Source organism: Platalea leucorodia, assembly GCF_965183815.1.
Source record: "Platalea leucorodia genome assembly, chromosome: W".
Taxonomy (NCBI): Eukaryota; Metazoa; Chordata; class Aves; order Pelecaniformes; family Threskiornithidae; genus Platalea; species Platalea leucorodia.
The window spans coordinates 39134675-39162088 of NC_138859.1; the positions used below are offsets into that span (position 1 = coordinate 39134675).

A 27414-nucleotide genomic window follows, 5' to 3' on the forward strand; every position below is an offset into this window, starting at 1 on the left:
GTTAACGGTTGGACTCGATGATCTTAAGGGTCTTTTCCAACCTTAATGATTCTATGATTCTAAGTCTGCATATGCAGCCACCACATAGCAGGGGAGGTAATTCACTGCCTGCCTGTAATATTAGCTTACTATTTTCTTTATATATTAACTAGTAGTTCTGTGAGGTATATCACGTGTCAGTCTACCATCCCAAAATTTAACACACAAAACCAAGATCCCAGATCCCCCCATGTCAGAACAACAAAAATAATGAATGTGTCAAATAGGAGAGTGCATGATGTTACATCAAACATGACTGATGTCTCACGCATAAAGTGACAGTACAAAAACCCATTACAAAAAACAAATTGTCACATATGACAGGCATGGCTCAAAAATAAAAAGCAGCAGCACCGATGATTTGCTTCAGAAATTGCTTGGCATTAACAGCCTACATCTCTGAACACTGATCCAACTGGAAGATTGAAGCACTGAGTTAGGACTAACAGTGTTTTGGACACAACCCCTTCTGGTCATATCCCTTCTGCAAGTTGTTTTTTTTTTTTTTTTTTTTATTTGTTTGTTTAAAAAAAGCTGAACTTTCTATTTTTCTAGGAAAAAAAAGCAAAAAGCCAAAAGAACTAAACCAAAATAGATGTTCAAGAAAGTAATAACATCTTTCAGAAAAATGATGGTTAGGAAATGCAGTACTTTAAGTTTCCTAAGATGTTTTTCAGAAACAAGGGGAAGGGATTCCACTCGTATCTAATTTGACTGAAGAGGCTCACCAGGAAGCCCAAAGGCACTAGTACAAGGAGTATGATCCCCTCTGAAGCCCAAAGTTTTAGTCTTACGATTGTTATCAATGCATTTAGAAGCTAAATAGCACCATGCTTTGAAAGTGAATTTGGTACGGAAGACATTCCTAAAGATGCTTCACTGGTTTAACATGTCACTCAGGCTCAGAAAGCAAGTCCGTTCCCTGACAGTCCTTGTCACTCATTCTTACTGCTCCATATACCTAGGGATGTCTTCACATGGTCACTAAATTAGCACACACCCTCTCACTACCCATCTGGTATTTGGATTCGCTGCTGAAGATTTAAGATGGGCATTTGAAAGGAGTCCTCACTGGCAGCACTGAATAAGACTCAAAGGAAACCACAGAGGTGAAGCAGCTGAGCTTTCAAGTGCTGGAATGACAACTGCTTACTGGTTCATAACCATTAAGCAACAGTAAACGATGCTACATATGCTGCACAAGCCTGTGTCTCTCCCCTATTCACCCCACTCTGGTGCTACCGATATAAGATAATAGCAATGGCTTACCATATGTATCAACAGAACTCTTCTGCCCTACATCCTGGAAGTCAGAACACCAGTAAAATAAAATACATATTCAAAGGTTTTTTGGTGTTGTTTGTTGTTTTTTTTTTTTTTAAAAAGGATAATTACATGAGAGTGCTTTGATAACATTGAAGGAGATCCTGCATTTGTGAACCTTTCCCTTACCTAATCACTAAGAAATAAATCAATTTAAAATGCTGTTCCCTTTACTGAATAGGAAGAGTAGCACAAAGGAAAAACACAAATATCACATACTCAGGTTAAGTGATTCACCATGGGAGCACTGCTGCCTGTGAGGTGTTAGGCTGCTCCCTGTAAGCTCTGTGTGTTTTCTGCAGTTGCCCTGGCTTATATTTGTGGCTTATAGCCTGCTGTAGTCACTAAGTCTATTTCTGGCTCCTCCTCTGGTTTAATTTGAGGTTGATACATTGACTGGATGTCAATGTAAACCACCTGAGATGACTCCACAGGTTCATCCATAGAGGGATTTGAGATGTCCTCTTCAATGATAGGGGGGCAGTAGGACACAACCACATGGTTCTCTATTTCAGAGTCAGAGCCATCTTCCAGCACAGTGGTGTCTGCTGCCAGGGACATAATTTCCATGTCTTCAATTTTGGGAGCTGCAGACCGTGTTTCCACCACTTCAACACTATTGGGAATACAGGGGTTCATTTCCAGTGTTTTAAGTGTCTTATTCCCCTGAAGTGAGAAAAAGGAGAAGGGGGAGAGACTAAGCCAAAAGACCTGGAAATCCTGAAAGCCAACAACTTGCCCAAATTAAATCAGTATGTTGGCTTGTGGCTTGCATTCATCCCACTGCCATTAGTACAATATTAAAAAAGCATTTTGATTCTCATTTTCTGGCTCATCACATATTCCTGTTAACATTAAAAGTATTTCAGCCAATTTAAAGAGACTCCAGATCTTGCAGTAAGTGTTTGAGAACTCTTTCCCCAATTCTCGGCTTTGTATAACCCATTCCAGAAGGTTATTTAAATGTTACGCTCAGTTCCAGCTATGTCTACCAGAAGGTTGGGGATGTGGCACGTACACTTCTCCACACTTTCTACTTCTCCTAACGCTATGACAAAGATGGGCGCGTTACTCCCACATCGTTATCATGTACTGAGACTTCCCATTAGTGCGGGAGGAGAGAAATGCAGCAGTCCTTTCCTAGTTCAAACTTTGCAAGTAACTACATTAACAACATGACAGCTCTAGATAGCACCTGACAAAAGTTACTCAGTAGCTTGTCCTGTTCCCCCCTGCCACAGAGGTTTGGGCTGTTTTTGTTGTTTTGTGTGTGGGTTGTTTTTTTTTTTGTTTTGTTTTGTTTTTTAAACACAACTGGAGCAGAAGACTCAAAGTTTACAAAAGACTTCTTTACTCACAATAACTTTTAGAAGTTTAAAATACTAGATTTAAAATGAGGGTTACCTCACAGATGTTCTTCTGAAACTGCAGTGCCTTACTGTTCTCAGGATTTGGGATCTCTGGATAAAACATTTCTTTAATCCTTTAAGGAGGAAAAAATGAACTTTTAAAAGTTACCAAACCCTGAAACAGATTGCCAGTACACTAAAGGAGTCAGGACATTTCCCTTTAATTCAGAATACTGAAGACATCTGGCACAAAGATTTAGCGCATTACACTTTCACTAAGTATTTAATGGAAAGAACAGCAAACACAATTTTTATTTTTAAACTGGGGAACTTGATATGCTATGTTTACAAGAGGTTGAAGATGGGATGTCCACCTGAGTGTGGATGGCTCACAAATTATAATGTTGCCAGCTTATTTCCATTTGGGAACTATTTATAAATGGTTCTCACTGGGAGACAGGCTCCTGCAAAACCTTTTTGCATTCCTCACTCTGACCTCTCTCCAACTCAATTTCTCCCTCACCTTCTACAATGTGTTTTTGCCATCCACCTTTACACAAAGGTCTGTAAAAGCCCACTGAAATTTTTAGGTACTTGGAAAAAAAGAGAGAGTAACTAAAAACATGGAAAACTATCACTGAAGCAAACGCATCCAGGAAAAAATCAGAACTGAACGCATTTACCATTCTCTCTTTCGGTAGCAGAAGATGCTGGCCACCACTCCAAGCAGCACAACCACTGCCATGGGGATGAGAATTGCAATGATTAATCCTACAGCTGGGGGACAAAAAAAAAAAAAAGACAAGACAGTAAATATATATCCAAAGTTACCAGCAAGTTTTATGCCTTTTCTAACATTCTCACAGATTAGAGACCGTTTCAAACTCATCTAGCAGTGGTCTGCAAACAGTGACCTATACCGTATACTTCTCCTTTGCCGGAAGGGCAAAAGTCCATCCATAAACAGAGCTGATTCAGGGATAACTACAGGAATCAGCAGATACTTCTCTCTGATTGCTTAATTGTGAAAGGCTTCACGTACAACACAAGACTGATTGCCACTGTAATTTCTGTTCTCAGTAAGCGCTGGAATTGCACTTTCAGGTTACTTGAGCTGGCCAAATCTCTAATAATGGCTCTTATAGGCCAACAACTCATTGCACAAACTGTACTGTCTTTTATATGGTTTACAATGCTTCTAATCCCCAGGGTTTCTCTCTGATACATTCCCACTATCTTCCTTCATTGATGTTAAGTGCCTCAAGTTTGATTTTTTGTGTATTTTAGTTGCACCCCAGTGTTTAGTCTTTCTTCCATATGAAATACTCCTCCCCCCCCCCCCCCCCCCCCCCCCGTTCCCCAAAGTCAATCTCTTTTTTTTTTTTTTTTAATTGTCTTTCTGGATTTGTTTTTGTCAGGCGATTGATAAAACTGAATTCAAAGCAGAGGCATCTGATTATAATTCTGAAACTGGTAAATATTTCCACAATGTCTTTCTTCCCACCATGTATTAGTAGATATTCATCATGGGGAACTTGACAAAAACAACTAGCTGCTTGAGAAGACTAAGTTCAGACTCCACCATATTTAGTAGTAGTTTAGAAGTTATTTTTCTTGCATACATTACCATGAACTACAAGGTAGTTGTAATAGGAAAGGATCTTTTCCTCACCCTGAGCTGTACCAATTTTTGTATTTAAAAATAAGCAACTAAATAAATTAAAAATTAGACTGTAGGCCCAAACTACCTAAAGGGACCAGAAAAAAAACCAAGATAAGTTCAGCTTTATATACGTTGTACAGGCCCTGTGCTAAAGAATATTAATGAACAGGGTTATTCGACTTACAGTCCTCCTTTGTCACCACATAGAGGCTGTTTGGAGGGCTCAACCCACCAGCAGTGTAGGCTTGTAGGTCCAGTTGGTAACTTGTTTTGCCTTGAAGATCAAGTATTTTCAAAAAATTTTTTGTTAAGTCAGTGATATTCTTAAGTTCTGGATTCCCTGTTTGTTTGGAAGCAGTAAGAAAAGCATACCTTGTAAGAAATGATTCACAAAGCCTCAGCTTTAGCAAGACTTTCTTGATGTCAGCATATGAAACCTGAAGAACAGTCTGTGTAAAGGAAAACTGAAATAAAGAATCCTAGCAATGCTGCTTGCTTTCACAGCTAACAGCACAGGAGTGTGTTGTTGCTGCAGATTGGCTTCAGGTTTTTTTTGTTTGTTTGTTTATTTGTTTTTTCTTTTCTCACTCCTGCTTGTCCTCTTATGTTAATGTGAGTCAGGCTTCAGTTCTGTACAGAGATGTCCTTACGAGATGGGTACTGGAAGAATATACCAAATTAAATATAGCCACATAACCTCCCCTACGTCTCATCTACCCAGGATATCTGTACACAGGGCAGTGTGTCACATTGCCACTTAGTCACTGCATAGCTTTATAGACTCTGTGAGTCAGTGTTTTCTCCAACTTTTCCCTTATATTAAAAACAACTGTGCTACCCACACAAGGAGTTGATTATTTCAAATGCCTTTGTCACATACCAGCAGCCAATTATGCCAGTGAAGTAATGCAACTGAATTATGATAAAAACATCTTTTTTTAAAGTGAAATTAATTTAAAAAAAAAAAAAAGCTTGAGCAAGGAAATTGCAATCTATAGACTTTATATTTTATAGATTTTTATTTACCTGATTCTGAAAGTCTAGGCTTTAAAGCATCTTTTTCACCTTTTGCAAAGGAAAGCCGATATCCCTCTAAAAACCCCTGACAATCTTCAATAGGAATGTCTTCCCATTTTACTAATATAGAATCTGAAGAAGTTTCTTCTACAGTAAAATTTGGTGCACGTTTTGGAGCTGTAGGGAGAATTATGAAGGAGAAAGCTAGTAAGAAACCATCCTATCATTAAATGCTGAATCCTCTTAAGTGTTTCATCAGTTTTATTTCAGGGCTAGCATGTTCAACTTTTTCCTGAATACATTTTTCTCAAGAACATGTGAAAAGTCTGGGCAGGTGATATTACAAAGATACAAGTATGTTGGTCTCATTGCTATTAATTACTGCAGTATTATCTACTAACAGAAGCTGAAAGAAAAATCTCTCCTTGGGCAGCCTTCTTACAGACCCATACATGTAAATACCCTTCTACCTGCAACAAACCCCAAAAGACTGCATAACCATTCAAAGCATACAAATTGCTTAGCTTTTAAAGGCTTTAACTCTGTGATTGCATAGCTTCTCTTCAAATTAAGCAAACTCCACATTCCTATCACGGAAATCTATCTCAACTTAAAAGAAATAGTCTTAGCAGGCATCACAAGTCCTTATTCCAATACCTGGACCTCACTGAAAGTGTTACAGCAGATATTGTGTCAGGTCACGTAATAGGACTGTCTGACATTTGGCATTGATCTGTAACTACCTACCAGTGCTGACCTCATGCAAGAATGCATCTATTTTGTCTTGATGGTTATCTGTCCAAAGGCAAATTCAAAGTTTTAGAATAAATCTATGCTCTTGTGCAAAGTGAATACATTTCTCGGTTCCTAAAAAGTTTCTTCTGCATGTCCAATGCATTTTTATTCCCCCGAAGTCTTTATCTTTTTACCCTGAAAGCTTCCAATCTATTGAGAACACATATGGAAAAATCTTCTGGGAAACTGTTCAGGATTTTTAGAGATGCAGATGACTGAAAGTTGAGTTTCTGGTAAAATTGCCTTAACCTCACCTTCAACCTTAGCTATGAAATAAACAACAGCATTTCCAAGGGCTCAGATTATGTCAGCAGCTCAGTTTTCCAAGCAAACTATTCTAGCAGAAAACATATTAAACTTCAAAGTGAAATGGGTACTATAGTTACAATACTCTTCACACAAGAGTTGTGATGTTAAAGGGTAAAGCCATGTTCAGATTCCTGGGAATAGAAAGCATTCAGCCATTAATGCATCTCCAGGCAAGCAAAGCTCAGCCCTGGGTCAAACAGCAGTTAGCTGGATGGGGTGAACTTGGTACAGGAAGGAACGCAAGTGCACTTCTCAAAGTGGTTTGTACTCTAGGATGTAGTTCTGGTCTAAGAAGTGCTTTTAAACAGGAATGTTGTGGACATCTTTTATATTTGCTGAGCTGTACCAAATGTGCTCAGAAGTTTACTTTGACTTGACAAATCAAAAAAAGTTGCCTCCTCTCCTGTGGAAGTGACTCCATCCCTGTGGTTCAAATTATGCCTGTGCCTTCAACTCTGAAGACCGCTGTCTTCAGAGCAAACTTCTGTGGCACCCTGTGCCTCCACACAAGCTGGAGGACACAAGGTTATTGCATGCTGGGAACTGGAAGTGGCTGGAGAAATGTATTACCATTATATACAGAGAACAGGCAGAAGTCAGTAGTACTGCATGGGGATTCTGGTCTCAATCTTCTGCCAACACTGAGCTAAAAATAGACACAGTCTAAATTCACTTTGTGAAGATCCTGAATGATAAAGTACACTTACACAGCTCTTTCATATACCCAGTTATGTTTTTCAACAACTGATACCCACTGGATTTGCAGCCATATAGTGAAAAGTTGTATCTCATGCCAGGTCTAAACAGAGCTGCAAGAGAAAATTGCTGTAAGAATATTTCACTTATGAAGAGCGATGCTTTTAGCTTTCACGTGATGCAGACTTATTTATATAAGTATTAAAAAATTACAAAGTCTTAGACCACAGTGTTAGGTATAATTACTATCCCTACTTGTAATTCCTATAAAAGCTATACCATCAGATGTGGTTTAGAAGCAGTAAGCAAATCTAGCTCCCGGAGAAATTTTGGTTCTAAACAATTAGGATTCAAAACAGGCTACTCAAATTGCATAAATTACTCTTTCCATGAGGAAACACAAACTGAAGTTACCAGAAACAATCCCCTTCCTTTCCTCCCATAGCAGCCATGTAGATCCTGCCTCTTCCTCAGAAATACAAATGCATTTTGAAATACCCAGGCTTATTACAGAAAAAGTACAAAAGAAATTCAGAGAACTCTCAAAAGTAATACTGAAGCACTTTAGCAATGAACTCCAGGCCTGAACTGACTCTACAAAACACAGATAGCCATCAAATTTCCATTTCACATGTCTTTGATGGAGGCACAGGTGTTTGATACTACAACGCGTAAATAATTTACCACTTCCTGGGATTTCCTCAAGTCAGGGGTATACACTACTTTCAAGATTTTTTCTAAACAAGATGCCACTGTGAACCTCTACAGAAGTCAAGTGGGTTTTGCAAGAGTTCAGGTCCAGCCTGAGAGATTCTCCTGGCAGGACTAAGCGCAGAGGTGAATTTGCCAGCTTGAGCCCAGCCCTAGCAGCCTGGTAACTCCCACAACATGCTGCAAGAAGCATCCCAGGAAAGAGCTCAGGAGTAGAGCAGTGCATCCTAGGACAGACACAGCATTATCTGCTTAGAAAAAGCAAGCTCTAGCCAGCACAAATGAAAACAACATGGACACAGGCTTTCCTGCCTGTAATTACAACACCATTGCCCCCTTCCAGGTCCCTCCCCCCCAACTTTCCTGTGTACACAGCTCCAATTTGTTTTCTCTAATGGAGACTAAACTCTTCCAAAAAGCAAATATATACCCTTTTAGACAGCAGAGAAAAATCCTACATCTTTCTTGGGTCCTCTTTCCTCTTCTGCTCCTACTAGTCACACCACAGCTGAGTTTCATTTCCCTGATCTGCCCACCAGCACCTAGAACGTGCCCTGTTCCAGGAGACTTCAATTGCTGACAGCAAGCCAACACACAGAGGTCAGACTTAAAAAAAATCTGCCTCAAGTAAAAACAACAGATTAGTCTTCCCCCCCATCCTGAGCAGTGCTGTTTATGTTTAGAATCCAAATAAAACCCCAAACCCTAGATTAACCATTATGCAGAGTTAGAAAATTGTTGGGTGTAGCTAGAAGAGGTAATTTCAAAACAGTTAATAAACATAGGATGATAACAGTTAAGTAAAGACTGATATTTGGATTTGGCAAGGCTGTGTATGAAATTACAATAAACACAGTACCAAGAAGGGGTTCATTTATATACACAAGCGCACAGCAATGCAACAATCCTCAATCTATAGCATTGGTGCTGTTCTCATTCCACTTGCTGCTCAGGCTCTCAACCAGAAAGACTCACAAAAAACAATTTCTGACTTACCAGACTTCATCACTGCATCTGTTGTATTTGCAGGAAATTTCTGCCAGTCCACACTACAGGGTTCAGACCCAGATGAATGACACCATTTTACTATGTAGCCACAGGTCATGTTGGGGTAAGAATTCCAAAAAATATAAATTCCATTCCCCATTGCCACAGCTCGATCCGTTTTGACATTGTCTGCAACAAAGACGACACAAAAATGCATCAGAGAGCAGACACTTATCTGTAGTCCAAGCTGGAAGAAAGACTTCCAGCCACAGCACAAAGGTTTTATAAACTGCAGTAATTTCTAAGAATGAGAGACGCACTCCTGGTACTGTGAAATTTGAAGTGGTGCACTCAACTGTGCTTTCTGAAGTACTGGAAATCAGATGTAGCCTGCAGCAAATCCCTCAGCCAGCCTTAAGTATGATGATAAATGCTGCAGTTCAGGACTGGCTAAAAAGCACTTTTTCAAGGTAAGGATTTACAGAAGATGTCAGGTTCAAATCTGACTTGACACCAATTTGGCAGGAGCCTCCAGCTATAAATTCCTGCTGTCATTTCATCAGTTTGCTTTTGTTTCCTTCAGCATCTTGCTGTCACTCGCCTGACCACAGACAACCATTTTTCACTGAAAATCAACAGCAAAAGTCAAGTCCCTGGTGAACTTTACGGAGGCTCCAGTCTACCAAGTGTAAATAAAAAAAACCTGCTTTTCCTTTAGACTTTTTTTTTTTGTTTCTGATTATCAAAGGTTTAGCTGCCCTTGAAGTGATCAGATCTGGGAGTGACTTCTGATTCCTGCAGCTTCCCTCCACGGCTGTCTGTCAGATGGGACCCTGCAGAGCTAAGGGATGTTTTCCAAAGGCCACCATTACAGCTGTGGCTCCACAACAGATCTGCAAAAACAAATCTCAGGGTTACAGTTTTTCCTTTTTCAGTGTTCTCATTTATGCTCCCTATTGAGTCTATTATTTCATGTTATTAAAGCCATAAACTATGGAAGGCTGAAGGGCAAGGGCAGATTTTAAGAAGCAATGTTGTGAAAACTTTACTCTCACAGATGTGCTGTGAATGTTCAAGAACTGTCTATTTCTAAATAATCTTAACATATAGCAAAGTGTACAATCCTTTTCTAGCTTGCTCATGGCAAGACAGACACACATGATTAGAAAGACAAGTCAACTCCAGAAGTCTTTCAATACTTTTCCCTAAAAAACTATTACTCATCCAGTGAAACCACACTTCTATGATGCGGGAAGAGAGCATGTTTCTAATTAGACTGCTTTAATTTTCCTATTTACAGGAAAGACTTTTTATTGACAGTGAGCACATACTCTCTAAAAAAAAAAATGCTTAAATACACCACACTCAATTTTATTTCCTGAGCTAGATGACTAGAAATTCACCCAGGGCAGTACTGCTCATTTTGGTGTATTTATAGCTGCAACCTAGAGTAGTAGAAATAACTACTAGCACTATAGTACTACTGTGGTAGGGGAGCCTGTAACAGCCAGATTATACACCCCGACTCTCTGCAGAGCACTTTTCAGAGACGGTGACAAATTAATTAAGGCAGAGTACCCTTTGTGTTTTCACAGCAGATCTCAAGCTTCAGAGCCACTGCTCTCTTACGGACATTAAAAGCACCTACAGACTGTACACAGGAAGCAGCTAGAAAAGATGTTTGGGCAGAAATGTCATCCAGTTCAGTGAATGAGTCATCTTTCATGACTCCAGTCAGTGACTCAGATAATCCCTATATCAACTTGGGAGCAAATTTTCAACAAGTACAAGTTGGGTAACACCAAAGGGAACCTCAGACATCCGAGAGAAAGCTATAAATGAACACAAAGCTACAGCTGCTATCAGCTGTCCCACACCACAAACTTATTACAGAGACCTTCCCAACTCCCAGAGTCTAGTTCTCTTACTGCTGAAGGAGAGCTATAAAAGCATTTTCATTCATTCAACTGTCCCGTACAATTACTTTTCCCTCCAAGGAGCAGATTAAGAATATATTTTAGGTATTGGTGTTTTGGATTTCCATTTTTCTCTCGAAGTTAATCTCAGTCAAAGCATGTTTCTTCCTATGAGAGATGGCACTGTCTTATCAGAACCTGAGTTGCAAGACAGGCAACTGTGATACCTGTTCTCTGGGTGGGGAAGGAGAAGCAGCACCATATATGCTCCTGGCAAACAAGCAGAGAGGGGCCTCACTGTGTAAATCTGTCCTCCCTGCAGAGCATCGGCCAGATCTGGAGCTAAAGGTTTGGGCTTTGGGAGATTACACTCTTCCTGGCATGCAGGGAAGCATGGACTCTCAATAGCCACATGCAATATTATCTTCTCCCCAAGCCCAGTGTTAGGAGCAGAAAATCATTATCTGGCTCAGCTATTTTCCCTTTACAAAAGCCCACAGCAAGAATGACAGTGTTTTAATTGGGAAGCTAAAGTCCTACCTCCTTTTCAGACCTCAGCTCCTAGCACAAGGATGCCAATGCTTTACCAACCAGCCCAATTAATATTCTCCTGCAGAGCTCGGAGGCATTGAACTGACAATTCTCCTCTTAAAAAGCCACACAACACTCCCAAAACTTTATTCTGATTCTCTTTAACATGTAACACTTTTCAACATCTCAACAAGAACACACAGAAATAAACTGAGCTCCCTAAACATCAGAGATCAACACTAATGCTTTGAAGCCTCATCCTTCTTGTTCCTGGAAGTTCTCCAGAGAAGCGCAACATAGTTGCGGAGACTGCACACTATCACCCTCCTTTTATGCAGAGAGCACAATTAATTGGCAAGATGCTACCCTAAAAGCAAAGCAGCAATTTTTTTCTTCCCCCACCCAGTAGATTTGGGTGGGGAAAAAAAAAAACAGAAACCAAATGCAAACAAACAAAGCATGCATCATCTTATTTTTCCATTAAAAATACTCGCCCAGATATTCCCCAAGCTTTGAAGGTGTTTAGCTCTCTGCTGGGAGCACTCACCACTTGGAAGTTCTATGCTTGTTATCCTTGAAGGAGGAGACAAACCTGCATGGTTTTTGGCTACAACAGTAATTACACAGTCATTTTTTTCCAAGTTTTATCTCAGTACTGTTTGAGGGTTCAGTGACTTCTTTATACTCCAGTGGTGTCTCTAGCAGGTAGCTGGACACTTCATGAGACACTATTTTTCCATTGGCTTCAGAAAGGGATAAGGGCTATGAACAGACAAAGAACGCATTAAAACCAAAATGAAATAAACAAAAGGAGACATAGGATAATATGAATTTAATGTCCTGACCTAGTCTGATGAATGTATAGGACTACAAGGCAGAAAAGACAGTTACTCAAGCGTGACTTTGAGAATTAACACAGTTCGTAAGTTCTGTGTTCTAAGTTTTTCATTTTCAGCTGGAATATATTAAAAATTTAATTCTTCATGTGGAATGCTTCTCAATACGATGTTTAAATTATAAAACTTCAATAATATTCTAATTTGAGGAAAAATATTTATCTCAATGGGTGGTTCTATAAAAAGTTAAGAAAAGCAATCCAATTTATTGACTGTAAACTTCACTCATTTATAAATGTGTAAAAAAAAGTTTTTTCATAGAGTTAGATTATATATTTTAAAACTTTAAGTGTCCTATCTACCTTCCAGAAGATTTTTAGACTTTTTCCAGAAGGACTTCTCTCTCTCCAGATATCTGGTCCTTGGGGGGGGGGGGGGGGGGATTTTTTTTCCAAGTTGCATAGTAGACAATTTACTATCTGTCAAAAAGTTAGCTTTTTAGATGGCTAATTTTAAAACATATGCCTTCACAAGTTCAACATTTTATCATCAAAGAGTTAAATAAACTTACAGGCTTCCAGTGTTGTGTGCTCCTCTATCCTGCTCCAGTCACTCCATCTCCAGAAGTGGTCAGCAGCCAAACAGCGCACCCTGAACTGGTATTTGGTATATGGGTGCAATATGTTCAGCTGAGCCGTGTAAGTTGAGAATTTTCCACTGGGCACAGAGACATTGTGCTGTTAAAAATGTATGGAATTTGACATGATACTTATATATTTTTTGCTCCTAGATTATGCTGAAAGTCAATGCCTAAAAAAGGTGATATTTTTCCCCAAGAATATTGACAGCGTGAAAAAGAGCTGCAGTCAAGCCCTACAAAGAAATTAATGAAAAAGGAAAATATTTCCTATGCAGTCACCCTAAACAAAGGAAAAAATTTCAGAGGTCTGCCAAAATAAAGTCATATATAGCACAGAAATTGAAATATCACAGTAGGTAGCACTTTTGAGATGTAAAGCATGAAAAGGAGAGATAACACTGATGAGCCTTCAACAGGATGAGTTCTGCACACAGTAGCAGACTGCTGCTTCCCATCTAGTCTCCCTCTCTCCCATGAGCAGCAAAACTTCTGCTCACATGAGGCAGGCCAGGATTTCACCTCTGGTATTCAGAACCTGCACTTCCACTGTGCACATGCATACCAAACTGGGTGGACAAAGGCCTTTTTCCTAAGATGCATGCACAGTCCATCTGAACAAGATGCTTATCATGAAGCCTTCTTCCTAGGCAGTCCTTTTTCCTTCAAAAGATAGTATCCAAGTCTTACCCAGGTGATCTCTGTTCACAGCTCTTATTGTAGGACTAGTCTCTCCTGTTATTCTTAAAACAGTGTGAGTCTAGGGAGTATTTCAGTTTCATAACTACTTAAAGAAACCCTAAGCCTGGGAATATTTTTTACTGAATCTAATTATAACACATGTGCATCACAGCTGCCAAAACCTGGACTCCAAGTGACTTTAAGCTGCAACTAATTGTGCATTTCTAAAACCAAATGACAACTTGAAAAATATCAAAGAAGCCAACAATCTCTCATACATATGGAAAAGCTTCTGAAAACATCCTCAAAATGCCATGTAAAACCCCATAACAATTTCACAGCTACTTTTGTTTATTACAGAGAACTCTTGGAAGTTTTTTTTATTAAGCAACCAGAGACAACATAACAATGCTGTAAAAACTTCTACCAAGCTGTTTGCTGTGTTTCAAAGTATCTGTAACTGAGGGCTCTGATACAGGTGCAGTGAATCAAACTGCTGTGGCAGCATAAGACCTTACCATCTCCCACTGCCCCAGATTACTGACCTGGTAGCAGAGTTCACAAACAAGTATGTGCCCGAGGCTTCAAGCAGCATAGCTGTGGATAGAGCTGTGCAAACCTACTTTTTTTAGCAGTTTAAGCTAAAACTGAGCTGAGAATGTTTGTTTCCCCTGCTGACTGCTCCAGAAGCAGTAACTGTTGGGAGCAGAGAAATGCAGACAACTGTGGTTGAGGGTATCTCAGACTACTACACCAAAATCCAACACAGCTCATCTGTCAGAGCTGTTATTTACATCTAAAAGCCAGTTCCTTCTCCTGTTAATTCCCAAGATATCTATAGTTTTCTTTGCAGTGCCTAATATCTGGGTATTACTTAACACATGCCATTACAGATAAAATATAAAAGCTTAAAGCTTCCATACTCTGTAAGTGCTTTGAAAGTATTTTAAAAATACTCTTATAGAGCATGCAGTAACTACCACCCTATTATTTTAGAGACGATGTATATAATGATTATGTTCAATCATCTTAGCTGCATCACTTCTGTGGCTTCTGTGGGGAGATGACACATGTACAGATGGACTCAACTACAGACTGCAAGAGGCAATCCAAAACAACCGCTGTAGAAGTCTGCAGGGCAGCAGCACATCCTGGAACAAGCGTGTGTTAATACAGTTTGCACCAGGAAGGACAAAACACAAGGACTGTTACTTAAAGTGTCAGCATAAAGCACGATGCACCTTCTCCAAGTACCAAATAACATGGTGGGTGATTTGACTTTCCACTAAATTGTTTAAAACTAACAAAAAAAAGCAGGCAACAACAGAGATGAGCAGAACTTTTTCTGATTTTAGTAGATGAACTTCTAGTCATTACCACATTAATCATTTAATAAGATGATCAGAATGAAGCTCTTAAAGAGAAAAGAACTTGAAATGTGATTAGTTCAGTGAAAAAGATCAACATTTGAGCCAAAAAAATTCCATTAAAAGCAACACTTACCAGTTTTTGCTCAGAGTGACCACTGCTAATTTCAATTTGACACAGAAGCCTGATATCAGCAAAGTTGCCATTTATAAACCAACACAGATGGATACTTGTAGAGCTGTTCCCAGAAACAGTTAACTTTTCTGGATTTTTTGGATGAACTTAAAAAATAAAGAAAAACCTCTCAGTTCTAAGAAAAAACCCATTAATTTCAGTTCAGAAAGATCTGGTTTTAAAAGATTAAAGAGGATCAGAAGGATAAATAATCCAATCAGCAACTAGGACAGCCTGGTGCTGGAAGGCACCTGCAAGCAGTCTCATTCCTGATGCTCTTCTCAGCTATCAAACATGGGAACAGATTTACTTAAGGCTGAGTGTGATAAGGAGTTAGAGACACAGAAAAACATTTCCCCTCCTAGGTGAAACGTGGGCTATTTCAGAGGACCACAGCGATGGATGAAATTCACCCAACTTTGTTCACCTTTTGGGAACTTTGTAAGTTAGAACTTAAAATCTGCAGACTAGGACAGGGTAGGACTCCCAAATGACCTCTCCCTCCCCAAAACTCCCTTCATGGAACTTTTCAATGATATTCAGTACTACTATTTGTAGCTATCAATCAGAGCAAAAAAATCTCTACTGTTGGAATTGGTCCAGTTACCCTTAAGGAAATAAGTACTCTATGTTGGGAATTAAGTGCACAGTGAGGGAAAGAAAGGAAAGAAAACAAATAGGAAATAGCAGTTGTATCGACTGGGTGCAAAACAGCCCAGTTTATAATTAACAGAAACAAATTATGCTTTTCTAGGACCTGTCAATTTACTCTGACAATTCTAATCTCAGGCTAGATGAACTGGGATATGGGCAAAAAAACCTGCACCATCTTCAATTTCAAATTCAGTTTTTCATAGAGAACAGCAGAATGCTGTGACCATTAGGAACCCCTGAACCCTCAGCTGTGGTTGTGGAGGCAGATGGAAAAGGACGGGGAAGACAGCACCAGAAATGTGGTCATCTTCTCCTTTTCCTTGTTTATACTAAAGGTCTAATGAAAGAAGTTATTTCTTTCTACAAGCCATGACAGCAGATGATCATGGCTCTTACCAATAGCAGGTAATACTCCTGTTATTACCTTTTACCTTTTAGTGCTACTTTTTTTATGCTCCAAATCCTGCTGTTGTAAACCTGCATAATATTTTGCCCTATAAGCAGGCACTGAAATAAAGGGTCATTCGCAGTTCATAAAGTTACACCTAAATTTTAATTATTGATGCATAATAGAATATGAAGTAATACATAAACAGCAGCTGGCTAATTATTAGATCGCAAGTAGCATTTATCCACACAGCAGTGTATCCAATCTTGTAGCATTACTGTGGAGAAATGGCATCTCTCTGTACACCTAATCTTTGCCTCGGGACATATCCTAAGCTTTCTTTTCTTTTTTTTAAGTTCAAATTATCGAACACAGCAAAACACTGGTGACAATAAAGCAAAATAATGACAAGTATACCATGTCAGAGTTCTTCCAAACCCAAAACAAACAAATGGTTAGCATGCAGTAAACATATCTTTTTGCCTTTGTAATTAATTCTTAAGTACTTACCTCTCTGAGTTAAATCAACCAAAAGCGATGACTCTGTTTGCCCGATAGGATTGGAGACGCCTAATATGAAATCATAGGTTTTTTGATCAGCCAATACTGGAAAGCCACAGACACGCTCTCTGTTCATTTCATTTACTTCACATGAAACATTTTTACCAGATATTCTACAAAGTAAAAAGTGGGGATGACACAACTTAATTTTTTTGATAAGATAATTTCTAGGAACAGCCAGAAGTCTAGACTGAAAACACAGTAAAGAATGATGGGTTCACTGACACATGGCTTACACAATGATTTGATTGCAGAGGCATATCTGACACCACAACACAGGTTAAAGTGGCATCAGTCATGACTTGCCCTGTTCTCATGTGAAACTCCTCTTCCACTAGCATAACATTTCCATCCTCTCGCTTCTCAAAAGCCTGGAAAAGAGGTAGGTCCTGTAAAACCACCTCACAAGTCACAACTAAGATTCTTATTTAAAGTATCTTTGTTCAGATCAGCATACATTTGCATTTAAAGAATGTTCTTAATTGCTTTCTGAACTAGGGAGATGCAACGTGCATTACATCTTTCTATCAATCCTACCAAATCTAAACTAAGGTTTATTACCTGGGATACATCCACTAGTCCTAGCCGTTTTTAAATCAAAAGCAGGAGAGGCAGTCTGGTAACAGCCAAGACCAGAGTTACATCTTTAGGGGTAAAATCCAAAGTGTATATCTGTATGTATGTACATATGTAGAAGTTGCTTTAATTACAATCTGCATAAACCTCTCATTCAGTAGCACAAGTTTAATTTCTTCCTTTGGGCATTTTTATTGTGTTCTAGCTGAGCTCTGAGCTCTCTTCACACCATACTCTCCATTTCAATAGCTCAGTGTGGCCTGAGAACAAGGATGAGAATATTTACCCTGAAATGCATCATATTCATCTCCTCACAGCTTTAGGCTGAGCAAAACAAGTCTGAACTACATCCTCATTTATGAGCTGAATATGGGCAGCCAGTGACTGGAGCTCCTTTCCTTTGAATACCTGCTCTGTTTTGTCCACCTCTTTGCACCTTACCCACTTTTTTAGCACTAGCATCTTGGACGACACGTGTGACCATAACTCCATCCTCATTCCTTCTGACTTGCTTCAAAGCCACCATGAGACTCTATTTCCCATCTGTTTGTGTGACTCAGGCCTCTCCTGGCTCCCTTCCCTGACTGCTCCTTTGGCATGATGGGTAAGCCTCCTCGCCATAGGAATTTTGTTAACTCCTCACCAACTTCTGATCACAACTACCAAGGAATCCCATTTGCAAGTGCTATTCCAAAACAATGATTCTTTGCTTTTAAGGCTTTGCACGGCCTAGAATGTAAGACAAACTAGTGGAATATCAGCCTTCACTTCTTTCTGTGGATGATGCCAGTGTTATTTGTCCCTTTCAACGTTTTCCAGGTAACATGCACTTTGCCTGCTCTACACTATCTAGTTCTTGATGCTGGGAGCAGAATGGGTATAGGCTTATTACTATTTTCCCTAGTAGCATTTGGGTGATGCCCCATGGCCTGTCTTACAATTGTTCCTCAGTGAGTTTCTGTCATCCTGCATAGCAGAAGCTCAGTAAATGTCTGACAGATGAGCTGACACAGGTTGCATATAAAAAAAAAAAAAAAAAAAAATCAGTGAATGAATCCCACCATTTCCCTGTATTCTCATATTCCTATCCACATGTTGGCAGCAGTCTGACACACTTAGCCCTTTATTTTGTCATAAGTCCATATGGCATAAGTCTTTGGGAAAAGCTACCCTTAATTCCCATTGCAATTTTGCAGAACTAGACTAGGGTTCTCCAATTTTGTTTTTGGAGTTTAGTTCCAACTTCCACAAACTCTTGAGAAGTATTTTAGGCTCTAAACAATGGAGACTATCTCATTTAAGCAGGCATGGTGCAGCAAGTCACAGGCAGCAATGGATATACTCCAGTTCTACCTTTTTACTCCTTTTAGTGCTGAATTGTTTTACCTTTCAAATAAACTGTACTTTGTTCTTCGTTGTCCACTGGATCTTCCTGGTTTCCAGATGCATTTTATTATCAGGAAGTTGGACGTTTCACAGCTGAGGTTTTGGGGAATATCAGGGGCATCTGTAGCATGAAAGGAAACCAAAACAGTTGATGTTTTGCCATCCTACTGTGACAGTTGGGCTGCTAGCTCCCTGAAAGCGTCACCATTCATTTCTGCTGAGACTGTGTGCCTCACAAATACATGGTAATAGTCATGCTCCAACCATATAAATAATATGCTTCAAGAAAATCCCAATAAAACAGATGGATAATTATTATCAGCCCCATCTGACTCTAGACTTCTAAGTGGGTGGGTAATCTGGTAAATCACATGCAAATATGTTCACAAGCTCCAGGCTCTGACCTGGAAGTGTTTCACTGAAACTCTGCCAAGACTTTTCCAAATTCTGAGTGTCAGTTTAGCTGCTGAGCAATGTAGGAATGCTGTCGGCTGTGCGTCACATTTTCTTACATGCCAGCCCCACCACTGCTTTGAATTCTCCAAGCAAGTCATGTCAAGGAGATGTTCCCTTTAGCATGAATTCCATCCTGAATTTGAAAGTTAAAGCAAGCCCCAAATGGCTCGTCCTCTTCACCATTGCTTTGGAAGTGCCCATCTTTTTCTTTTAAATCTTGTTCTTTGCTCCCATACTAGAGCGGTGTTGAATGCCTTCCTGGAGAAGACGGACAGTGCTCCCAACAGAGAGGGTAATCATGCTAACGTGAGACTAAGCAGAGCACTTATTTCAAGTATCATACACTTTTCCCCAAAAGGCAGCACAATAATATCCATGTAGCTGCCCTGGAGTAGGGGCACTAATACAAGAGGCCACAGTGGCAGGCTTAGTTCAGATTATGAGCAGCAGGCCAAAAAGAACATTTCTTTTGCCAGACCTGGGCTTAACCAAGGTGGTGTGCATACACATTTACTTCTTCTACCTTTTCTTACCCAAATGTCTCTCCATCAGCAAGAGTATCCTGACAAGTCCCCTTCCCACTAAGTAGGTACCACAAGAAGAAACACTGGCAGGAAATAGACTTCACCACATCCCAGCTCTTCAAAAACCACTGTATGGGAAAACCCCATGGGATTATCACAGCCTTCGTTCATGAACCACTGACTTATTTACCTGGAAGGTTCTCCCATAACAGCAAATACTGCACAAATAATGTAAAAACAACATCTCACTGAGAAGTCATAAAGGGTTGGATTCTGTTTTGCATTTTCTATCACACAGTTAATACACAAAATCAATGACAGGAGGCACAGGCTGGAGTTGGGAACACACTTTCAAAATGAGTCCAGTCTTTCCTCTCCTTTCCCTCAACCCCAAGGACCCTAAGTTCAAAGGTAGGTGTTTGTAATGGGAAACAGGATTCTAATGGGCAGCTATTGGAATATGATAACTCTCGAAACTCCTGTGGGGAAAACACACAAAGCACTGAAGTGACCAATTACAGGAAAGAAGAACTAGGTACTTTCAATAGTTTGTTTTAAGAGGTATCTGTATCTGGAAGATATTTCTGAGGCTGGCATGGTTACACAGAGAAGATACGTGATGACTCAGTATCTTTAAAGAAAATATTAAAAGAATGTTTAGAAGATTTTCCAGGAAAGATGAATTGTCAGGCGGGTTCCTTTGCTGTAATTAGCTCCCAGGGAGCTACTGCCCTGGATGAGCATCTGTTGTTGCTGCAAGTCTAACTGTTTTAATGTCTTCATTTGACTGGTTGGTAAATGAATGTTTTCACTTACAATTCTTGCTCTTACTCTTGCCTTGTCAAGGACCAAACTGTAATAATGTAAACCTAAATTGATAGAGACTGAGGATGAATCTTCATATGGCAATAAACTACTAAGTATTCCAGATCATGAAGAAGTGCCTTAAGAAAAGAGATCAAGGAGAGAAGCACTGGGCCAGGTTCTAAGAGAAGAGGTGCTTACATGGGTACCTCCTCATCCTCCCAGCCCTGGTGTCTTCTCCATGTGCTGGAGTTTCTATGGTGAAATCGGTCAAACAAGTAAAATCCCAGTTCATCCTCAGAAACCAAAGGCCAGGAAAAAAAAAAAGCCACAATAGTATCTGTTTCCTAGCAGAACCCTAAGAGTCTCAAAATAATTTTGATTTTCCTAAGGTTAGGAAACATAATTATACATACATCCTACAAACAAGACAGTTCCATCCATCTCATCTTCGGACAGTATGCACACTAAGTTTGTCCCGCTGGTATCTGAAGCACTGGCATTTAGCACTCTGATTGCACTGCTCCAACTGCTCAGATGTATCATTTGGTATATTTCTAGTCCATAAGTAATCCATTGTATTTGCTGTCCTTCTTCATGGACACAACAAATTGTCACATCTGAACCTACTGCCACCACGGTGTCCTGAGGAAACACCCCACTCCCATTGGACTCGGTATCTTTTCCTAGCAGAGAAGGAAGAACAGAAAACAAAACCAACCAACCGATGCCACATGAACAATTTGCTATAAACATGATGCTGATCAGCTAAAATGTGACTCGGAAGCACTCCAGTGCATACAAATCAATGTTTACTAGGTTTCATTAACTAACGATTACATTATTTCTCTAATCAAAACACCCCCAAAAGCAGCAGGCCATCACTGCCTAACACTTCTCCTCTGACTTTGGCTTACTTTTCATAAAGCAATCAAAGTCCATGTGGTAGCAAGGGAACAAACATACCAGGGACCTCTTCTACTGGGCTCCAGTCACTCCAATCCTTGGGGCCAACAAACTGTGTTACATTAATGTAACAGTGAATCTTCACATAGTGCGATGTACACTCCAAAGGCATATCTGATGTCCAGTTCCAAGAAAGAATGTCTTCATGAGTCAGTTTTGAATAGTAAGTTACCTACAAAGTTTTCCCAAAAAAAAAAAAAACCTAAGAGAGTTTATGAACATCTGTTAGCAATGACATATAATCTCCCAGGTGTCAACAGAATGGCAAATTAAGTGAAGTAAATCATAAAATCCCAATAGATAGTTGGAGTATCCCACCTAACTTTCAGTTGCATTGTGAATTTACTTGGACAAAAGCCTGATGCTAAACAGCCCATCAGCCAGGTAGACTGCCAGCCAGAAATACTAGAGGGCAGGCATTTGAGGGAGAACAGGAAGCTCGCCAAGCATTTCAAATGGTATACATCGCATCCCAGTATCCTGAGCCTCTCCCAGGCAGTGAAATGTTCCAACTTTTCCAAAATGAAATGCTTCTAAATATTAGTCCCAGGCTGCACATTTCATCTTTTCTTCATTCCTAAAAATTATAGAACAGAGCTACAAATTGGCCTGGAAAAACCGTGGTTGCAAAAAAAAAGCAAACTGAACATTCAAAGACCACCAAGACTTGAGACACTGTCGGAGAAGTAAAGCAGAGATAATGGTATAAAATATCTGCCAAATTCATAAGCAAGTTCTAATTTAAAAAACCTGTACTAGATTAAAAAAAAAATGCTGTGATTGTGAATAAGTACTCACAGTATAGCATCCATTGTCTTCATAACTTTGAAACTTAACAAGAAGTTACCTACCAGCAGTATGACTACACTCAGGTTCTGCAAAGCTCTACAATCTGCATTATTCTCATCTTTCTTCAAATGACCTCCCAGAATATTAGCGGGGGCAAAAATTGTATATATTTTTCATAAAGGAAGAAAAGGACTTACTTGTGTGACTTTTTCCATTGCTTCTTTACAGAGTACCTCAATCTGCCAAAAAGCATCCAGTCTGTATGGGAAGACTGATCCGTTATCACTCCACTTCAGATTTAATGTGCAAGTTGAAAAGTCAGGTGTTAAACTATGAATGTGTGGAGTGAGAGGAACAAATGCTTGAAAAAGAGAGGGGAAAAAAAGCCCATAATCAAGTCATTAGTCAGCAACACCAGCCCTACAGGTGTTTAACAGCCACATTGCTCTGCTCTGAACTGGCTAGTAGCCATACAAACATGTAACTCAACCTCTGTAATTAGAACAAGATGGGTTCTGTCATTACTTGAGCATGAAAGTTCCCAGGAAAGCACAGGTGCTGATGAGTCACCAGGTAGCATTTTCTTCTAACATCTCAGCATGCAGATGTGTGAGTAACTGATCATGAATATGACTCTTCATAATGCACAGTAAGGAAGACATCATGTCTTTCACAACCTTCATTCAATGCCACAGAGATAAAGGAAACAGGGTGACAGTCTTTGAAGTGTGCATGAGAACACATCTAGGGAGTCTTCCTCCAAAGGAAGAAGTAGGTTTTGGAGACCAGCAGGGAAGAGAGGACTCACACAAAAGTGAGTAGGGAGAAAGGAGAGCAGAAGCACAGGGTGGAAGAAGCTCACATGAGGCTCTGAAGAGGATCATGAGGAATGTGATTTTAAGCTACAAGAAATATTAAAGGCATGACATGGTGATGGGGACAGGACAGGAAGATTAAACAGAAGCATCTCTTCTATGAATGAGTGGTGGTGAAGCAAGAGGCTGAGAAGCAGGCAAGGGTTATGGCAGTTCAAGTGGAATTGGGCCTGGTGCAGGATAAATCCTGTTTTTAAAATGTGTGATTTATCCATCTTCAGTTCTGGACAAGGCTCTGAGAGACTGCAAAGTGTTCAGCACAGTCAACATGCTACCCGGGATAACCTGTGAAGAACCTGAAAGACCCATCCTGCCTGGAGTCAGCAAGATGCTGGAGAACCCAGTGTGTTTCCCACATATTTTTGAGATGTGTTTTGTTAAAGTTCCTGAGCTGCTCTCAAGTGAAGAGAAAACTGAACCATGGATAAGAAGTGCTACTGACTTTAGATTTTGACTGCACTAAAGGAATAAGCAGGCAAACAGAAACCAAAGACTAAATTATGAGCAAGTGTGGCAGATGGTGTCAATGCCATCTTCAGCTTACAACTTCCTCCTTTGGGAGGAAGGAAGTGGGAAAAAGCCTAATTTATCTATGACTCCAATATGATGCAGCCTACCTCCCAAGCATAAATGTATTTGCTCAGTTTCATATACATTCGAACAGAATCGATAAGTTGGGCATATATTAAGAAAATATGATCCTGTCAGGAGCGACATATGATATAACTGCCTTTAAAATGTTGTGAAATTGCAGGAATAAACTACTTAATTCTGTAGCGGTTCAGCATTTAAGATGGGAGAACAGGCACTAGGAAGTTTATTCTGCCTTTCCCAAGTCAAGTCTGAGTAAATGTACTTTATGCCCCATGCAGGTACTTCAGTATGTAGATTAGGAACTTGTTTACAAATCCTTCCTAATTTACAATTAGGAAAACAAAGGCAAAGAGTGATTAGGAGGATGTAACAGTGTTGTACTTTGTTTTCCTCCTCACATTCTGCCCTTGATTTCTCTGCTATGATCTATGGATAGAGGGGGTTTCTTTCCCCTGAAAGGGGAGAAAAAACAACGTATTATGTATGGTAGATTCATATGGACTCAGCACATCAACATTTTACATACAGGAACACTGCCAAAGAAAACTGCAAGCATATACACTTCTGGAGCATTGTTAATCATAGTATAAAGGCCTTATGTACACACATAAAACCTGATACTTACAGATGTCTTTCTTGTGAATTTCAAATTCTTTGGTAGCAAAACCAGCAGAAATGCTGTTTGTGCTTATTGTCACCACGGTGGAGCTCTCTGGGACTGGAATCTCGACCCTTTTCTCCTTAGTTTTAAAACACACTGGAGGGGGGAGGTCACTGAAAAGACAGAGAGGATTAAGCAGGTATTTCAACTGATGATAGGAAGCTAAGACAAGTCAAGTCCTATTCCTAGGACACTAATAAAACACAAATTCTCTGTAATATAACAGAGAGCTCCATATCAAGTCTGTGAAGGAGTAAGACTTGCATGGGCTTTGGTTAGTATCAGATTAACAGGCATTCCCTCGTCTTTCAATTCACTTTTATCATAGTGGTAGACTGTGCATTAGTTGTATAATGCAGCTACCCAGTCGTTAAGAGAACACCTCAAAGTGAAAAACTGACTTTTTAATGAAAAGACACATTTCTGAAACCTCCAGTCACCACAAATCAGTATTTCAAAATAAGCAAAATCAAAAAAAACCAAACCCCAACAGTATCTCCCCCTCCCTTTATGTTTCCTGACTCCCTCTCCCTCCATTTCTTCCTAAAGTGATGGCATATGGGTGCAAAGAGTAGGTTCACCCATCTGTGTCCCCATCTCAGAACAAATCTTTTAGCTCCTTTGTGCTGCTCAGCTTGTAGGGAAAGAGCAGAGAGTAGGGGAGAGAACTGCTAAGATCCTACGTGGAAATACAGTCTGCACATAATGTTTGTGCAGTGCTCAGCACAATGTGATCTGGCCTTTGTCTGGAGGTCATAGATACGTACAGGAAACAATAATGGATGGGTCAAGTCCCTTTGCTCATAATCATTGATATGCAACTAGAAAGGAAAAAAGTTTGGAAAAATCCAGAGCTTCCTCTTGGGGAAATGATGGGAGGAAGGAAAGCAAAGAGAACAATGCCAGACTTCCTGCTGAGGGACTGTTACTTATTTATGAACTGGAACAGGACCCTGGAACTCCCATCAGCTGGAGTCAAGAGCTTGGGTTGAACTTTTAAGATTCATGCAAAAGATTGGGCTAGTGAAGGCCAGCTGAGACTTGAGTGCTCAGAAAAGCTATTCCTATTCTGTACTGAGATATTATTAGAGGATGTTTGGGTAACTGAAAAACAAAATCTCTTTCCCTCAGGGAGGTCTGTACTAAGCTCAGCCCTCAGCCTCTCTGCTTCGGGGACCCAAGCCTGTTCTGCTTTGCTAAGAAGAAACAGCAGCAGCTACATGGCTGTTATTGTTTAGAGGGCCATACTTCATGAACTCTGCACTCCTGAATTCTGGCCACAACGTCACATATATATTTTTGGGGTTTTTTTTAATAGAAATGATAGCTGGCAATGCAGGAGGAATAACTAGACACAGAAAATCAAGCATGTAGGTGGAAGAAGTGCAGCCAAGCCCTGGGACCCTAAGGACAAGTCTGGGCTGCCTGCAGAATTTACAGGAAAAGAGACAGTACAAATATCTGGATTGGGGGCAGGATCAAGACGCAAAAAGGATTTGAACTCATCCCTAGCACATAAGTATTTGGCAGACCCACAGCATGGGGAATTGCACATGTAGTTCTCATTCATGAAAAACATACTTAAGATTTAAGGTTTTTTTAACGTTTCATGAAATTTTCAACTTGCATTCACTTCAGAAAGGCTATTGTAATTATGGAATCATTTTCACGTTTTCTCTAATACAATACTCTCCAGACAGCTTTAAATTCATAAAGGTTATAAGACAGCCACCAAGAGATTTTTCATGCTTTTCCACATTTGAACACTTATGTCATATATTCTACTGCTTTGGCCCATAACATCAGGATCCGCTTATTCCAACTATCATTTCCTTTTGGATTGAACCTGGTATGAAGATGTCCCTTATGAAAACTGTGAGCAAGGGCTAGGCAGACACACAGAGAAGTCTGAGTAAATGAGAGCATCTTCCAGTCCTTTGAAGAGAGCAAGCAGGAGATTTCGGCAGAACTGTTAGCATGAAACAATACTTTTCCAGAAACCCCGTCATTGCCTGAGTTAACAGCGCCTGGAGTGAGCACCACCCAAGGAAAACTGAGGGGTAGATGCTGGGAAACAACAGCATCACAAATTCCATGGGCAGTGACTGAGGAATAACTATACTTTCATCACAGTTCGGAAGTTTTAAACCAGGTATACAGGGGACTTACTTGGTAGTGTAGCAAAAGTCAGTTTGCCCATGTCTTCCTTTAGAAGAGACATCCCAAGTACAGGCCATTTTATGTAAATTGTGCGTTACACATTTCAAATTCTGGGAGTTCCCCAGAGAACCTGAAAACATATAAGATATACAGTCACAAACTGCAGGTCAAAAATGACCAACTGTAAAACAACTGCTATTGTTCACATATATAGCCATTCTTTTGACATTTTTAATGCATGCATGTCTGGCCAATATTTTAAAACTGTTGAATGATTTGTGTGCCTGATTATAGATAGCCACAGACTGCCAGATTTCTAGAAGTACCTAAAATCTGGGTTTATACTTGTGTGCAATGACATAGGCAGCTGTCTCTTTCCACAATACCCATTCCTAGCCTAGACTAATAAGCAGGCTTTGGGCCAATGGCAAAACCGCAAGCTTTGATGATAAACTTAATGAGGTTTTTTTCTCATTTTTTTTTTGTTTTTTTTTTTTGTTGTTGTTGTCCCACATGGAGGGCAATTAATGACAGAAGGGCAATTAATGATAATGTGTGAAATTGTCGCAGACAGCCGACATATACAGCAAGGTCTCAATGCAGACATTTACACCAACTGCATATGCAGATTATCACAGTTGCATTATGGAGAATTTAACACCCAACTTTGCACTGGTTTACATGATGCCACTGGGTGCTGGAAAGCAGAGACCAGGCCTGGTAGTACCTTCATCCCTAGGATGGTGTGGGACTGCAGAGGTGATGGTTTTTGAACATACATATGGTAGGAAAGCAATGTAATTAAATGGTGCCAGTACAGAAGCTACAAAGAAAATTGTGAATTACATTGCAATAAACTCACCTATCTCTTGGCTATATATTAAGCTTCTTAAACATAAAATAGCTAGTGCGAAAAGGCAGCTGAGGCTTGAATTCTTCCACATTCTTCTACTGTTTGTTTTCAGAACAGCAGCTTCAAGCAGGAATA

The 27414-nt window shown here is 39.9% G+C and overlaps 1 protein-coding gene across 1 annotated transcript; it reads right to left on the reverse strand.

Moving 5' to 3' along the window:
- Positions 1-1674: 1674 nt before the first annotated feature.
- LOC309601971 (leukemia inhibitory factor receptor-like) lies at positions 1675-27370 on the reverse strand (the record flags this gene model as incomplete). Its single annotated transcript, XM_082335226.1, is given in 20 exon segments — positions 1675-2028; positions 2767-2845; positions 3395-3488; positions 4559-4714; positions 5401-5568; positions 7203-7304; positions 8899-9078; positions 11884-11971; positions 11973-12098; positions 12535-12647; positions 12744-12909; positions 14994-15139; positions 16585-16748; positions 18598-18718; positions 20798-21067; positions 21348-21519; positions 22334-22497; positions 24231-24379; positions 26436-26556; positions 27289-27370. Coding segments are annotated over 20 exon segments (3015 nt in total).
- Between the last annotated feature and the right edge of the window lie 44 nt (positions 27371-27414).